This window comes from Macaca mulatta, chromosome 10 (genome assembly GCF_049350105.2).
Source record: "Macaca mulatta isolate MMU2019108-1 chromosome 10, T2T-MMU8v2.0, whole genome shotgun sequence".
In the NCBI taxonomy this organism is placed as follows: domain Eukaryota; kingdom Metazoa; phylum Chordata; class Mammalia; order Primates; family Cercopithecidae; genus Macaca; species Macaca mulatta.
In genome coordinates this window covers 64012624-64028760 of record NC_133415.1, presented here as the reverse complement: position 1 = coordinate 64028760, position 16137 = coordinate 64012624, and the positions used below count along the sequence as shown (strand labels likewise).

Sequence of the window (16137 nt, the reverse complement as noted above, 5' to 3'; positions counted from 1 at the left end):
CCACATTGTGCCCAGAGCCACTAGGAGCCTTGTATTAGACTGAGCTACCTGAAATCACCATTTGGGGGAGATAAAAAATAGTCAAATGTCAGCATGTTTTTTGTATGTGTGTGATTCAACCTAAATTATTGCCCTTGATTAGGATTTATTTAAAAAGTGTGTCAAAAGTGAGCACAAGCCAGGTACAGTGGCATGCACCTGTAGACTTAGCTACTCAGGAGGCTGAGGCAGGAGGATCACTTGAGCCCAGCAGTATGAGTCCCGCCTGGGGAACATAGTGAGATCTCATCTCTTAAAAGGAACAGAAAAAAACAAAATGTGAGCACTGTGCGTGCTGTTGTGTGTAGATATTTTAAATCTCTTCCTGCTGACTTCCTTCATACTCTTGTGCTATTTGGTTTATTTTTCAAGCTGGGAAGAAACCCAGCATTGGATGTGGTTCACACTCTTAAGCAGGGGTTTCTTAAGCAGACTTTATGAGGGAAATGGACAGATCAGAACCAGGGCTGCCTGGACTTCCTGCTTCTTATAGTTGCAATGAATCATGTAGTTCTCCTCGCCACTGTCCAAAGTCAGATCAGCCTCTTTCCTTGTCATTCGAAGCCTCATGGCCTGACATCGGGCATTATGACAAGACAGGGCCTGGAAGTGGCTCACAGTCACCGTGCCCCACTCGGTCCCCCATCATGCTCACTATCTAGTTTTCTCTTCTGACTGTCTCAACATTCCTCTTCCACTTGCAGAATTACCTCCGAGTTGCATTTCAGGAGGTCAACAGTGGTTGCACAGGAAAGACGCTCCTTGTGAGACCTTATATCACCACCGAGGATGTGTGTCAGATCTGCGCTGAGAAGTTCAAGGTGGGGGACCCTGAGGAGTACAGCCTCTTTCTCTTCGTTGACGAGACATGGCAGCAGCTGGCAGAGGACACTTACCCTCAAAAAATCAAGGCAGAGCTGCACAGTCGACCACAGCCCCACATCTTCCACTTTGTCTACAAACGCATCAAGAACGATCCTTACGGCGTCATTTTCCAGAACGGAGAAGATGACCTCACCACCTCCTAGAAGAGAGGCAAGACTTCCCAGTGGTGCATCCAAAGGGGAGCTGGAAGCCTTGCCTTCTGGCTTCTATGTGCTTGAGCTTGAAAAGCAGTCACCTCCTCGGGGACCCCTCCGTTTAGTGACTAAGCCATCCACAGGCCAACTCAGCCAAGGGCAGCTTTAGCCACGCAAGGTAGCTGAGGTTCGTGAAACAGTAGGATTCCCTTTTGGCAATGGAGAATTGCATTTGATGGTTGAAGTGTCCTGAGATTGTTTGCTACCTACCCCCAGTCAGGTTCTAGGTTGGCTTACATGTATGTATATGTGCAGAAGAAACACTTCAGATACAAGTTCTTTTGAATTCAACAGCAGATGTTTGCGATGCAGTGCGTCAGGTGATTCTCACTCCTGTGGATGGCCTCATCCCTTCCTGCCTTCCTTTTTCCTTTTTTTTTTTTTTTTTTTTTACAAAGAGCCTTCATGTTTTTATATATTTCATAGAAATTTTTATAGCAGTTGCAGGTAAACTGTCAGGATTGGTTTTTAAAATATTTTTGTAACTTTAAAATATTCTATAATTATGCATGTGATTTTAACATTTAATATTCAAAAATAAATCTCTTGCTGGATTTGAGAGTATTGCATTTTTAAAGTCTCTCTTCTGTAACTGGATGTTTTGGCAACTTTGTGGGGAGAGACTGCTGGATTTCTTAAAGCAACGTATTCCTGACACTGGCCACAGAATGCCTTTGGAAATCGGATGTACTGTTCTCTTGTTCACGTTTAGTGGTGTTTTGCTGTTTTGTTTTTTAAACAAATGATGCTGAGAATAAGGAGAGAAATGAATGTAGTGAGAGGTAGAGAGAGAAATACGGACTCTAACGAAGGACTGAGGAGTGCAGTCTGCTGGTTCAGGCTCTTCGAAAGATGTAGAAAAAGAGATAGAAGGAACCACCTACGCTTAAAATACTGTAAATATGCAATGAGGTTTGGCAAAATCTATTCCATGTGTGATTTGCTTTTAGAAACAATTTTGAAAGCCCCTTGAGAAAAATAAAAATCAAGAAGAACACCTTTTCTCCCTTTTCCATCGAAATTAAAACTAACAGCATCAAATTATTGGGACCAGAAACCAAGTAATGTATAATGTGGCTTTTGTTGAGTTAAATAAGGTGCTGTATAATGGAGAAGAATTCGAAAATGCACACAAAAAAAAAATCTACATTATCAGAACCTGCAGTGAAGTTAAACTTAACGTTAAATAAAACCAGCTTGCAGGTGCACAAACTATGAGGGTCTTGTATCCATGTAACACAGGTAGTTACAAAAACATGTTATTGTACTGTGTAAAGATGCGTAGTCATCTAATTTGGTTGGCTTTGTACCTTGTACCTTTTTTAGCCTTGGCTTTTGTTGAACTAGAACCCTCAGCACATACTGTGTTGTACTTTTGTAAATGATTTTTTAAATGGAATTTTGCACATAATACATTGTAATACTGTATGATAATCATGTGTGAAAATAATTTTTGAAATATCCTTTGTTTTTTTTTTTTTTCTTTAGAGTAAGAATATATTCATGCACCACACAGTGTCATGGACAGATGAAATACGAGCCAGGGTTTGTGGTTAGACGTTGTATTGAGGGGCTAAGCAGAAAAGCTCACATTTCTCAGAAGCTCCTCCTGATATGGGGCAAAAGTTAAGGAGCAGAAGGAAAAGATCATCCTCCCCCTGAAAGTGTTTCCATTGTTATCTAGTACAGTACTTGGCTCGGTCGGACTTAGAGAAAATCACAGGTAATTTGAACATGGAGTTAGCTGGGGCCCTGCAGACAGCCCCACCCTGTCCTCACGCAGCCTCTGCAATGCCCTGGCTGAAAGTTCAGTGCTGTTTCAAAATTGACAGCCAGAGGCTTGGTCTCCTCGCTGCTATACTCCCCATGCTTGGAACGGTGCCTGGCATATATTAATAGTAAGTGCTCAATAAATCCTTCCTGGCTGAAGGAAGGAAAACATGAGTTTAAAAGGGTTTCTAACTCATCAGTGGGAGAGATCCGTAAAGATCAGAATGAGGACTGAATGGGCTGCCTGCTTTTGATATTTACAACGAACTAAACGTTGACAGCTCAATCCGTATGGTTGTCCTCCCCACTCTTCAAACTAAGATCATCATGCTTTGTTGATTTAAAGCAGGTCACAGCCTCTGCATGCGAGGCAGCCTTGCAGCCTTCTGCGGGATGAGAGTGAGCTCAGAAGAAGAAAAGGTAGCGTGGGCAGAAAGCGACATCACAAGACAGTCCCTGGTTTTGTCATTGGGCAATGCTTCCCCGTTAAAATTACAACACAACATGTGCCTCCACTTTTTCCCCCACGCAGGCATTTCTCACTTCTCAAATTGCCAGGAAACAGACTTGGGTGAAGGTTGGAGGGAATAAGAGGAGAGTAAAAATATAACGCTGGGTGGAGGAAGAGGAGAATGCATTTCCAAATTTAAAAATACATTATAGCTGAGGTGGGAGGATCGCTTGAGCCCAGGAATTGGAGGCTGCATTGAGCTATGATCACACCACTGCATTGCAGCCTGGACGACAGAGCAACCCTGTCTTTCCCCCCAAAAAAAGTAAAAATAAAAACATGTTATAAAAGTTGAATGCCGGCCAAAGGAAGGGATTTTTTTTTTTTTATGTTGCACGCACTGCCAAATCCTTTCACTCTAGCACCACCCCCACTCCCCAGGGACATAGAATAGAAATAGAAACTGTTGAAGTAGTTCATATTATGTGGAAGTTACAACTTTAGATCTATAAGAAAATACAAAGTACAGGAAACCCAGCTATGAGTGCTTCCATTCACAAATGCGGTTCCATCCTCATTGGGCAGCTGTTACCTTCATCTTTAAGAGACTTGAAATGAGGGAGCACTTCTTTAACGCCTGGTCATGCCTGGTCATGCCTGGTCACACCTAGTCACACCTGGTCACTTGCCAGCAGTCTGAGAGAAATAGAAACAGCACAATTAGGACTCACAAGGGCACAGTGTGTGTGGAATACAGGTGTTTTAATCATCTGGCAGTATCTGATAGTAAAATTCTAAGTGTCCTCATTTTTTCGGCCCATTTTCATGATGATGAATTTGAGACCAAAAGTACTTTTTGTCATTTAGTTAACTCTAATTCAGTTGGAAATACGGAAAAGAAATCACCTAACATTGCGAAATCCTAAATAGGTGATAAGGAAAGGAAGTAAAGAAGGCAGAGAGGGGCTGGGCATGGTGGCTCACACCTGTAATCCCAGCACTTTGGGAGGCCAAGGCGGGTGAATCACTTGAGGTCAGGAGTTCAAGACTAGCCTGGCCAACATGGTGAAACCCTGTCTCTACTAAAAATACAAAAATTAGCCAGGTATGGTGGCAGGCACCTGTAATCCCAGCTACTCGGGAAGCTGAGGCAGGAGAATCCCTTGAACCTAGGAGGCGGAGGTTGCAGACAGCTGAGATCATGCCACTGCACTCTAGCCCGCACAATAGAGCAAGACTCAGTCTCAAAAAAAAAAAAAAAAGAAAAAGAAAAGAAAAAAGGATGCAGAGAGGGAGGGAGGAGGAAAACATCTGGCATTTTTCTCAAGAAACAGGTTCTGATTAGAAAAAGATCGATTTTACTCCAACATCAAAAATGGTGGCAGCTGGCACAAACCTTTCCCACATGGATACTAGCTTTGCAAGAAACGTAGGTATGGGAAGTTAAAAAATAACTATTCCGAAAGGTGTGGGCATATAACCTTTTTTTTTTTTTTTTTTTTTTGAGACAAGGTGTGACTGTCACTCAAGCTGAAATGAAATGCAGTGGTGCTATCTTGGCTCACTGCAGCCTCAACTTCCTGGGCTCAAGCGCAATCCTCCTACCTCAGCCTCCTGACTAGCTATGACTACAGGCGTGCACCACCATGCCCAGCTAATTTTTGTTTATTTTTTGCAGAGATGAGGTCTCACTATGTTGCCCAGGCTAGTCTCAAACTCCTGAACTCAAGGGATCTACCCCCTCAGCTTCCCAAATAGTTGAGAAAGTGTAACCAAGGCCTCCCCTCAGAAACCTCCCTGGAGAAGCTTCAATTGGAGTGAGGCGGTTGGGGGTGGGGGTGGGGGAGGAGTTTCTTATCTCGAGTCTAATACAAAGTCTCCCATTTAAAAGTAGAATTTGCCAGAATTCTGAAGCTCTATATAAGACACTTAGAATATCATTACATTAATGAATCTGAGTATTTCCTTTGAGTGCACACATTAGAACTACTATAGCCAACCCTCATTTCTCACTGCTGGGGAATGGGGCTGGTCAGATCCTGCGGCCTGTGAAGAGGGGCTTGGAACCTGAGGACCACGGGTGACCAGGGAGGAGCTCCTAGACAGCCTTCACCTTTGTAACCCGTCTTCGGTTTCCTGGGGGAAATATCACTACACATAATTAGCTCCATTGCTTCCCTTTCTTCCCATTTCCCCACCATGATTCTGTGGGCTGGGTTTTCCCTCATACCATAGATTTGAGGGTGCTCTTAACTCTATTCCAAGGCTCCTTGCCAAAAAGCAGGCTCTGATCCTTTCCACAGTTTGTTTCTGTAGTTCCAACGAAAGACTCAAAAAGTGTGAACCTGGCCCCACTGCAAACATCACCCGCCCACACTGTCGGTCACCAAGACTCAGTGTCGGCTGTTCCATTTGAATAGGTGGCTCTCAGCTTTGGCTGTCAGCTTGAAGTCACCTGGAGCCTTTTAAAACTCCTAATGCCCCAGCTGCCCGGACCATCAGAATCTCTGCAGAGGCAACCCAGCCAGCCATATTTATTTTAAACTTCCAAGGTGCTTCTGCTGTGAAAACTACTAGTTTAGATCAAAATGTGGATTTTAATATAAAAACACACCTGGGAGAAGTAACACCTTGCCTAACCAAGGCCACTGACACCTAACCAAGCATGCATTCTCAACCTGATTTGGCTGGCAGAGGACCATGGAACATGTACTTCTAGCCTGGTGCTATCCCTTAGAAATATAAAGCAAGCCACATAGGTAATTTTACATTTACTAGTGGGCACAATTTTAAAAAGCAAAAAGAAATAGGTAGAATCAATTTTAGTAATTTTATTTAGCTCATGATATCTCAAATATATTTCAACAATTAATCAAAAATATTAAAGAGGTATTTTACATTCTTTTATTTTTTATATTGTCTTCAAAGTCGTGTGTGCATTTTGCACCTACAGCACATCTCATTTCACACTGGCCATGTCTCAAATAATCAATAGCCACATGTGGCTGGTGGCTACCATATGGGAGAGTGCGGTTCTAGCATATCAACTAGGGTTGATTTAAAAGTTAAAAAAAAAGACTGTCTGTGCATATAAAATAAAAACACATTCACAGGTTACATCTACAAAGGAACAGACACATGCATCCTATCAAACATATGTATGTGTTACTAGCCAAGGATAAAATAGCATCTTTCCTCTTCAGTCGCTGCTGTAAGGCAAACATAAATTAATCCATGCAAAGTGCTTAGAACATCCAGGCACCACATCATAAGCACGGTTAAATGTTACTTATTACGATCATTAGATAATTGACTGCTTTGGCATTTCACCCCTACTGCTTATTTCTGCCTACCCATTCATGCTATTATCTGCTGGCAAGTTTCTCGTGAAACAGAAGAAAGGCAGTAATGGGTATCAAAGGTTTAAGAAAAATGTACTGGGGCAGGTTGCTCAATGTAGGAAGATCAAACATAAAGTGAAAACTAGTTATTAAGTTTATTTATTTTATTTATTTATTTATTGAGACAGAGTCTTGCTCTGTCACCCAGGCTGGAATGCAGTGGCGTGATCTCGGCTCACTGCAAGCTCCGCCTCCAGGGTTCACGCCATTCTCCTGCCTCAGCCTCCTCAGCAGCTGGGACTACAGGCGCCCACCACCACGCTGGGCTAATTTTTTTATATTTTTAGTAGAGATGGTGTTTCACCGTGTTAGCCAGGATGGTCTCGATCTCCTGACGTCGTGATCCACCCGCCTCGGCCTCCCAAAGTGCTGGGATTGTAGGTGTGAACCACCACGCCCGGCCCAACTTCATTGCTGTTACTGCTGATGGTGGTGATGGCAGTGATGGTGGTGTGTGCGTGTGAGCTCGGAGTAGCTCATTTTCCCCAGTATTCCCTGCTGGTCAAAAGCATCATCAGGGCCTATAGCCAGGGGTGACTTTCACCAAGAAAGGCAAAGGGAGCAAGGCAGGTTGCAGAGACGTGTTGCTAGCTTCCCAGTCATTGCCAGAGCGAAATCCTGAGAGGAACCATCTCTGCCTACACAAGAGTCTAAAACAGTATTTCTCAAAAAGGAATTATTATTTAAGTAAAAGCATAATTATAGTCAGTGATTGTTTAAGCAACTTTCCTCCACTTTTTTCCCCTTTTACTTTATCATATTCACTAATTTACATAGAATTTATATGTACATTTATATTATTTAAAAGCACTATTCTTTAAAACTTGGTGCTCTACCAAGAAGAATACAGAGGCTGACGTGATTAATTCTCTTTATTTCTGATGTGCGTGCTTCTGACTTCTCGCCACTTCTACAAATTAAGAGAGAATGCATTTATTTACCAGATTGCAGTTTCTGTCCATTTTATCTTTCTCACTCCCATTTTTCTCTGCAGCCTATTGATGTACAATCATATGCAGAATAGACTTATGCATCTATTATCTATTGAAAGAAAAACTGCAGAGAACAATAAAATGCTAGAGACTCATTAACCAATCAGAAAAATATATGTAAGTGAAGCAGCTAGGACATCACAAAGCTTCTATTTTTTACTAGCACATGAAAATATGAGACCTGACAAATTGCAAACTCTCATTGAACAGATAGTTTAGGATTTTGCTGTGAAAACCATAATCCACGGATGAAGCATCACATCTTTGGGGAGTTTGTGAGAATCTCAGACCCCTGGCAGACCTGCTGGATCAGAATCTGTATTTTAACAACATTCACGTGCACATTAGAGTTGGCTTGAGAAGCATTAGTTCAAGGTATATTTGGGGCAGTGGCATTTGTGCAGCCGATACAAATACACAAATGTAGGAGGTGTGCTGCTCTTAGAACCCTGCAGGAAAGGAGAAGAAAATAGCTCGTGATTGTTTTGCTAAGAATAAGGCATAACTTCGTTTAAAACCACCACATTATGGACAAAAGGTTTCACATACAAATGTCAGGAACCAAGTTTTCACCTCCTTATGTATATTCAATTATATTCTTGCTTCGACAGGGAAAAGGGGCTTGAAGGGCATGGGGAAAAGATTCTGAAAATCAGGTGGGATTGCTGAAGTCGAACTTTAATGATTTTGCTGGAAAGTGACTTCTCTCACCTCTAACACCTGTGTGAGGGCACACAGGAGCAGCGGAGGGGGGATCTCTGGGCCAGCTGCTTGCACACGCACGTGTGTGCATGCACGGATGTAGTCATGCACAGTTAATTAGTCACATTGTCTGCATGTGACATGGGAAATTTATAAGCTTTTTTATTTTCTTAAAGAACAGCTGAGCTGGCCACAGTAGCTCACTGCTGTAATCCCAGCACTTTGGGAGGCTGAGGTGGGCGGATCACCTGAGGTCAAGAGTTTGAGACCAGCCTGGCCAACATGGAGAAACCCCATCTTCTACTCGAAATACAAAATTAGCCAGTCGTGGTGGCACATGCCTGTAATCCCAGCTACTCGGGAGGCTGAGGTAGGAGAATCGCTTGAACCCGGGAGGCGAAGATTGTGGTGAGCTGAGATTGCGCCATTGCACTCTAGACTGGGCAGCAAGAGCGAAACTCCATCTCAAAAAAGAAAAAAAGAAGAAGAACAGCCAACTTCCTTTTAAAGGCATTTCATTCCCTGAGAATCTACTAATCTACTAATCATAAGACCCTTTTACTCATCAACTTCGAGAAACAAAGATGTGTTTAATAAAACCTCTTTGGTGAGCAAGGAGTGAATGATTTAAAACTTCGTTGGAAAAAGCTCCTGTGGAATCCCCAGCAGAGGATTTCAAAGGTAAAGTGTGGTGAATTTTGCAGAACTCTTCCATTTCTCCAGGTAACCTTTCTGAACAATCCTGAGCCCTCGTTTGTTTTTCCAGATGACACCGGTTTACTCACATGATTTTGCCTTATGTTTTTTAAGGGAAGGAGGATTTTTAAAAAATACACACAATACATAGTTTTCAAAACCAAATATTGGAAGACTTGCAGTGGAAGGTAGCAGCCCCTGAGCCTCCTCCCAATCCCATTTCTGTTACCTCCTCCCCCAAACCATGTCTCCAGCTGTGTCTTCGTTATTTATTTAAATACTTCTAAAAAGATGCTGATATTGCTGCTTATTGGTTTTTGTTTTCTTTTCTTTTTTCTTTCTTTCTTTCTTTTTTTTTTTTTTTTGAGACAGAGTCTCACTCTGTCCACCAGGCTGGAGTGCAGTGGCATGATCTCAGCTCACTGCAAACTCCACCTCCCAGGTTCAAGCGATTCTCCTGCCTCAGCCTCCTGAGTAGCTGGAATTACAAGCATGTGCCACCACACCCAGCTACTTTCTTTTTTTTTTTTTTTTGAGACAGAGTCTCGCTCTGTCGCCCAGGCTGGAGTGCAGTGGCGGGATCTCAGCTCACTGCAAGCTCCACCTCCCAGGTTCACACCATTCTCCTGCCTCAGCCTCCCGAGTAGCTGGGACTACAGGCGCCCGCCACCACGCCCGGCTAGTTTTTTGTATTTTTTAGTAGAGACAGGATTTCACCATGTTGGTCAGGCTGGTCTTGAACTCCTGACCTGAAGTAATCTGCCCACCTCTGCCTCCCAAAGTGCTGGGATTACAGGTGTGAGCTACCATGCCCGGCCTCTTTTTCAATATAAGACATTAATTATTGATTCCATATCATGGAAAGTGAGGATTGAACACTCTTGTATGGTGGTCCTCTCCTTAGGGTGACCATGTAGCGACCTGGCCATATGTCAATACCTGTGGGGCTTTTCTTCTGGGTCAGGTGGTTTCTCCACAAGAAAATTCTCCAGTACCCTACTGGGGGATGCCAGGTGGGGTTAAACTTTGGTGCCAGTGTTCTGGGAGCTAAGCAGGCAAGGAGCCTGTGGGGTTTTAGCTTTCTGTCTGCCAGCTTTCACCTCCTCCCATTTCCGATGCAGTATCTCAACCTCACTCTTCGCTGCCTGTGCTCTGATGGCTCAGGGACATGGCTTCTGGGTCTCTCCAGGAGTGAGGCGCTCATCTTCTCCCGTCACTCACACCTGCCTTGGCTAATTCCTGAGCCCGCCCAGACTCTGCACGGGGAATCGATTGCCTTGCTTCCTGCTGGCTTTTCTGCCTGCAGTTGGTTAACATCTAACTTTCTCCTGTCTGCTGAGTTTTCAAGCATACAAAATTTTGTTGCCAGTTCCCACTGGCTACTGTCTCCTCTTCCATTCTTTTTGTTCCTATGGATGTATGCCCTTTAAAAAATTCCTTTTTAAATTTTCTTTAATTCTCATTTTAGTGAGGTATTGGTAGGGAAAAGATAGATAAATACAGCCTGCGTTATTTAATTGAAACCTGTAGTTTTAATAAGAAATAAATAAATAAATAAATAAATAATAAAATAATAAATACAGAAAGAAACCTGTAGTTTTAAATTTGAATAGTGAATGAATTTATACATCCTAGTTAGCAAAACTGAAAATAGATTATTACATCGATAGTTCAGAGTCAATGCATGTATCTTGTCCAGTTATTATTTTATTTTATTTTATTTTATTTTATTTTTTGTTTGTTTTTTGAGACGGAGTCTCGCTCTGTCGCCCAGGCTGGAGTGCAGTGGCGCGATCTCAGCTCACTGCAAGCTCCGCCTCCTGGGTTTACGCCATTCTCCTGCCTCAGCCTCCTGAGTAGCTGGGACTACAGGCGCCCGCCACCGCGCCCGGGTAATTTTTTGTATTTTTAGTAGAGACGGGGTTTCACCATGGTCTCGATCTCCTGACCTTGTGATCCGCCCGCCTCGGCCTCCCAAAGTGCTGGGATTACAGGCGTGAGCCACCGCGCCCGGCCGCAGTTATTATTTTATTTAAAAAATTTCTTTTCTTTTTTTTTCTTTTTTTTTTTTTTGAGACAGAGTCTCGCTCTGTCGCTCAGGCTGGAGTGCAGTGGCCGGATCTCAGCTCACTGCAAGCTCCGCCTCCTGGGTTCACGCCATTCTCCTGCCTCAGCCTCCCGAGTAGCTGGGACTACAGGCGCCCGCCACCTCGCCCGGCTAGTTTTTTGTATTTTTAGTAGAGACGGGGTTTCACCATGTTAGCCAGGATGGTCTCGATCTCCTAGCCTCGTGATCCTCCCGTCTCGGCCTCCCAAAGTGCTGGGATTACAGGCTTGAGCCACCGCGCCCGGCAAAAAATTTCTTATATGAAGGCATCCAACCATCCAAGATGTTTAATTGTAAAGTATGCTGCTTAGGATATATCAAAATATATATTTACTGTGCACTTTGTGCTTTCCATATAATCTGAAAGAAAAGAAACAGAGCAACAACAGATGAGCCATCAAGCTGTTTGCTTGTTTTCAATGTGGAATTTTGCAATGATGGATGTGAATCTGGGTCAGTACTATTTACAGAGAGCACATGGTGTTTTGTTTCAATGAGCAGGAAAATGTTTGCCATTAAATGTGGTAAAAGCTTGTAGTTTTTTTCCAACGAAGCAGTAAAAGAAATTACTCTGTGTAGAATGATAAATAAAGGATTCTATGAGTCATCTTTAATGTAGGGGAAAATGTGCAGCCGGGGCCGGGCGCGGTGGCTGAAGCCTGTAATCCCAGCACTTTGGGAGGCCGAGACGGGCGGATCACGAGGTCAGGAGATCGAGACCATCCTGGCTAACACGGTGAAACCCCGTCTCTACTAAAAAATACAAAAAACTAGCCAGGCGAGGTGGCAGGCGCCTGTAGTCCCGGCTACTCGGGAGGCTGAGGCAGGAGAATGGCGTAAAAACCCGGGAGGCAGAGCTTGCAGTGAGCTGAGATCCGGCCACTGCACTCCTGCCTGGGCGACACAGCGAGACTCCGTCTCAAAAAAAAAAAAAAAAAAAAAAAAAAAGAAAATGTGCAGCCGGGATAGAAACAGTATTTTACTGCCGGCTAAAAATCAAATCAAATGCACGGAAACAGAAGTCAATAGCAGCATGTCCTAGAAGCCCAAGTAACTGTGGGGTTTAACATAGTTCATGCTTTTCAAATATACTTCTTAAAATGACGGTGACAAAAATGTAAAGACTATGCTGATCCTTCCTTCCTTCCTTCCTTCCTTCCTTCCTTCCTTCCTTCCTTCCTTCCTTCCTTCCTTCCCTTCCTTCCTTTCTTTCTTTCCTTCCTTCTTCTCCCCTCCCCTCCCCTCCCCCCCATCATTATTTATCTCCATACTTCTAAAAAGGTGCTGATACTGCTGCTTATTGTTTTCCTTTTCCTTTTTCTTTTCTTTCTTTCTTTCTTTCTTTCTTTTTTTTTTTTTTTTGAGACGGAATCTCACTCTGTCGCCCAGGCTGGAGTGCAGTGGCGCAATCTCAGCTTCCCTTCTCTCCTTCTCCCCTGCCCTCCCTTCTCTTCCCTTCCCTTCCTTTCTTTTCTTTTTTTTTTTTAAAACCATACTGGAGTGCAGTGGTGCAATCATGGCTCACTGTAGCCTCAAACTCCTGGGTTCAAGGGATCCCCTGGCCTTACCCTCCTAAGTAGCTGGGACTACAGGTACACACCACCATGCCAGGCTTTTCTTCTTCTTCTCCTCCTCCTCCTCCTCCTCCTCCTCCTCCTTCTTCTTCCTTCTTCTTCTTCTTCTTCTTCCTTCTTCTTCTTCTTCTTCTTCTTCTTCTTCTTCTTCTTCTTCTTCTTCTTCTTCTTCTTCTTCTTCCTCTTCTTCTTCTTCTTCTTCTTCTTCTTCTTCTTCTTCTTCTTCTTCTTCTTCTTCTTCTTCTTCCTCTTCTTCTTCCTCCTCTTCTTCCTCCTCTTCTTCTTCTTCTTCCTTCTTTCTTCTTTCTTCATTGTAAGGATGGGGTCTCACTTTGTTGCCCAGGCTGGTCTTCAACTCCTCAAGCAGTCCTCCCACCTCAGCCTCCCAAAGTGCTGGGTGATTCCTCTTTTTAAAGTCAGGTTTATTAAGGCATAAGTTTGATAAAGTAAAATTCACTCATTTTAATACACTTTTGATATATTTTGACAGACTCATTTGGTCACGTAGCCATCACCATGATCAGTCCCAGCCTGGGCAAACACTGGTCTGTTTTATTCTGTTCCTATAATTCTGCCCTTTCAGAATGTCATATAAATGGCTGGGCACATTCACTCATGCCTGTAATCCCAGCACTTTGGAAGACTGAGGTGGATGGATCACCTGTGGCCAGGAGTTGGAGACCACCCTAGGCAATATGTCAAAACCCCATCTCTACTAAAAATACAAAAATTAGCTAGGCATGGTGGTGCACGCCTATAGCCCCAGCTACTTGGGAGGCTGAGGCAGGAGAATCGCTTGAACCGGGGAGGTGGAGGTTGCAGTGAGCCGAGATCATGCCACTTCACTCCAGCCTGGGTGACAAAGTGAGACCCTGTCTCAAAAAAAAAAAAAAAAGGCCGGGCGCGGTGGCTCAAGCCTGTAATCCCAGCACTTTGGGAGGCCGAGACGGGCGGATCACGAGGTCAGGAGATCGAGACCATCCTGGCTAACACGGTGAAACCCCGTCTCTACTAAAAAATACAAAAAACTAGCCGGGCGAGGTGGCGGGCGCCTGTAGTCCCAGCTACTCGGGAGGCTGAGGCAGGAGAATGGCGTGAACCCGGGAGGCGGAGCTTGCAGTGAGCTGAGATCCGGCCACTGCACTCCAGCCTGGGCGACAGAGCGAGATTCCGTCTCAAAAAAAAAAAAAAAAAAAAAAAAGTCCATGTAAATGGAATCATAGGGTACATAAACTTTTTTGATTCTTGCTTATATATTCATATAGATGTTTTGATGAAAACATAAGTTTTCATTTCTCCGGGGTAAATGCCCAGGAATGCAATTGCTGGGTTAAGTGGTAGTTGCATGTTTGCATGTTCAGTTTGTAAAGAAACTACCAAACTGTTCTCCAGAGGGGCTGCACCATTTTGCATTCCCGTCAGCTATGTATGAGTGATTCCGTTTTGAAGTTTTTAGTACATTTCAGTGTTAAACTGCTGAAATTGTCAAATTCACTAGGTTTAAAACACATGCACTGTTAAAAATGTTTTATTTCTAAAAGTATTACAATCATATTTCTAGAAGTGTTATAATTAGACTTCAGCATAAATTGCCACTGATACAAGGGGGAAAAAAACTCATGCTGGCCTTATTCTTCTCCCCCAGAAACTTTAAACACCAGAAAACAATGGAGTAATGATGTTTACAAAATCTTGGAGGAGAGAACATGGGATCCAGGAATATCCAGCCAATATTCCACTTGAGCATCCTAAGAGACAAGGGCGCTCTGTGAATAGAGCACCAGCACCATGAGCCTGAGGAAAAACAAAGCACAGCAAAGTCAAACAAATAAAAGCTCAACAGAGAAACTCAGCCAACCCATACATGCATCAGAATGAAGAATGGAAAGGGAAGAGCTGTAACAAGAAATGGGAATGACAATTACATCCACTCAATCATAGACTTAAAACCAAACAACTAGATGATATATAGTTGTAAAAGTGATGTGGTTGTATAGAGAATGGTGGCACATGCCTGTAGTCCCAGCTACTCAGGAGCTGAGGCATGAAATTGCTTGAACTTGGGAGGTGGAGGTTGCAGTGAGCCGAGATCATGCCACTTCGCTATAGCTTGGGTGACAGAGAGAGACCCTCTCTCACATACACACACGCAAAAGGCCAGGCATGGTGGCTCACGCCTGTAATCCCAGCACTTTGGGAGGCTGAGGCTGGTGGATCACAAGGTCAGGAGTTCAAGACCAGCTTGACCAAGATGGTGAAACTCCATCTCCACTAAAAATACAAAAAAAGTAGCCTGTGGTGGCAGGCACCTGTGATCCCAGCTACTAGGGAGGCTAAGGCAGAGAATCACTTGAACCCAGGAGGTGGAGGTTGCAGTGAGCTGGGATCACACCACTGCACTCCAGCCTGGGCAACAGGACAAGACTCCGTCTCAAAAAAACAAAGGCCTCGTGTGGTGGTGCACACCTGTAGTTCCAGCTACTCGGGAGGCAGAGGCAGGAGAATCGCTTGAACCCAGGAGGCAGAGGTTCCACTGAGCTGAGATCCTGCCAGCACTCCAGCCTGGGAGACAGAGCAAGACCTTGTCTCAAAAAAGCAAAAAACTAAAAAACAAAACAACAAAAAAGAGTCAATAGTGCCCTAAATTGAAAGTTCTATTTAAAAATCTGATTTTGACCATTAATTATCCTCATTAGGAGATTGCAAGTATATTTAATACATATATAATACTATACCTATCTTAAACTTTACAGGAAACTTTTAGGAGCTTTTATTTTGTGCTGCTCAGCAATCTCTTTATTTTCACATTTATTTATTTATTACTTTTATTATTTTTTAATTTTTTGAGACAGAGTCATGCTCTGTCACCCAGGCTGGAGTGCAGTGGTACGGTCTCAGCTCACTGCAACCTCCGCCTCCCGGGTTCAAGCAATTCTCCTGCCTCAGCCTCCCAAGTAGCTGGGATTATAGGCGCCTGCCACCACGCCCAGCTAATTTTTTTTGTATTTTTAGTAGTTAAATACAAAACCATGTTGGCCAGGCTGGTCTCAAACTCCTGACCTCATGATCCGCCCGCCTCGGCCTCCCAAAGCACTGGGATTACAGGTGTGAGCCACCGCACCCGGCCTATTTATTCATTTATTTATTGGCATGAAGTCTCCCTCTGTCGCCCAGGCTGGAGTGCAGTGGTATAATCTCAGTAAACTGCAACATCTGCCTCCTAGGTTCAAGCGATTCTTCTGCCTCAGTCTTCCGAGTAGCTGAGATTACAGGTGTCCACCACCATGCCCAGCTAGTTTTTATATTTTTAGGAGAGACGGGTTTCA

General features: G+C 43.7%; 1 protein-coding gene across 17 annotated transcripts in view; it reads left to right on the top strand.

The window, feature by feature from the left end:
* Nucleotides 1-2581, top strand: part of RIN2 (Ras and Rab interactor 2) — a 254564-nt gene extending 251983 nt beyond the window's left edge. For all 17 annotated transcript variants that reach the window (XM_015149571.3, XM_077951116.1, XM_077951113.1 and 14 more), the window contains one exon: nucleotides 744-2581. In XM_015149571.3, the coding sequence (XP_015005057.1) occupies nucleotides 744-1067 (324 nt within the window). In that variant the 3' untranslated portion in view covers nucleotides 1068-2581. The remainder of the gene's footprint in view (nucleotides 1-743) is intronic.
* The last annotated feature ends 13556 nt before the right edge of the window (nucleotides 2582-16137 follow it).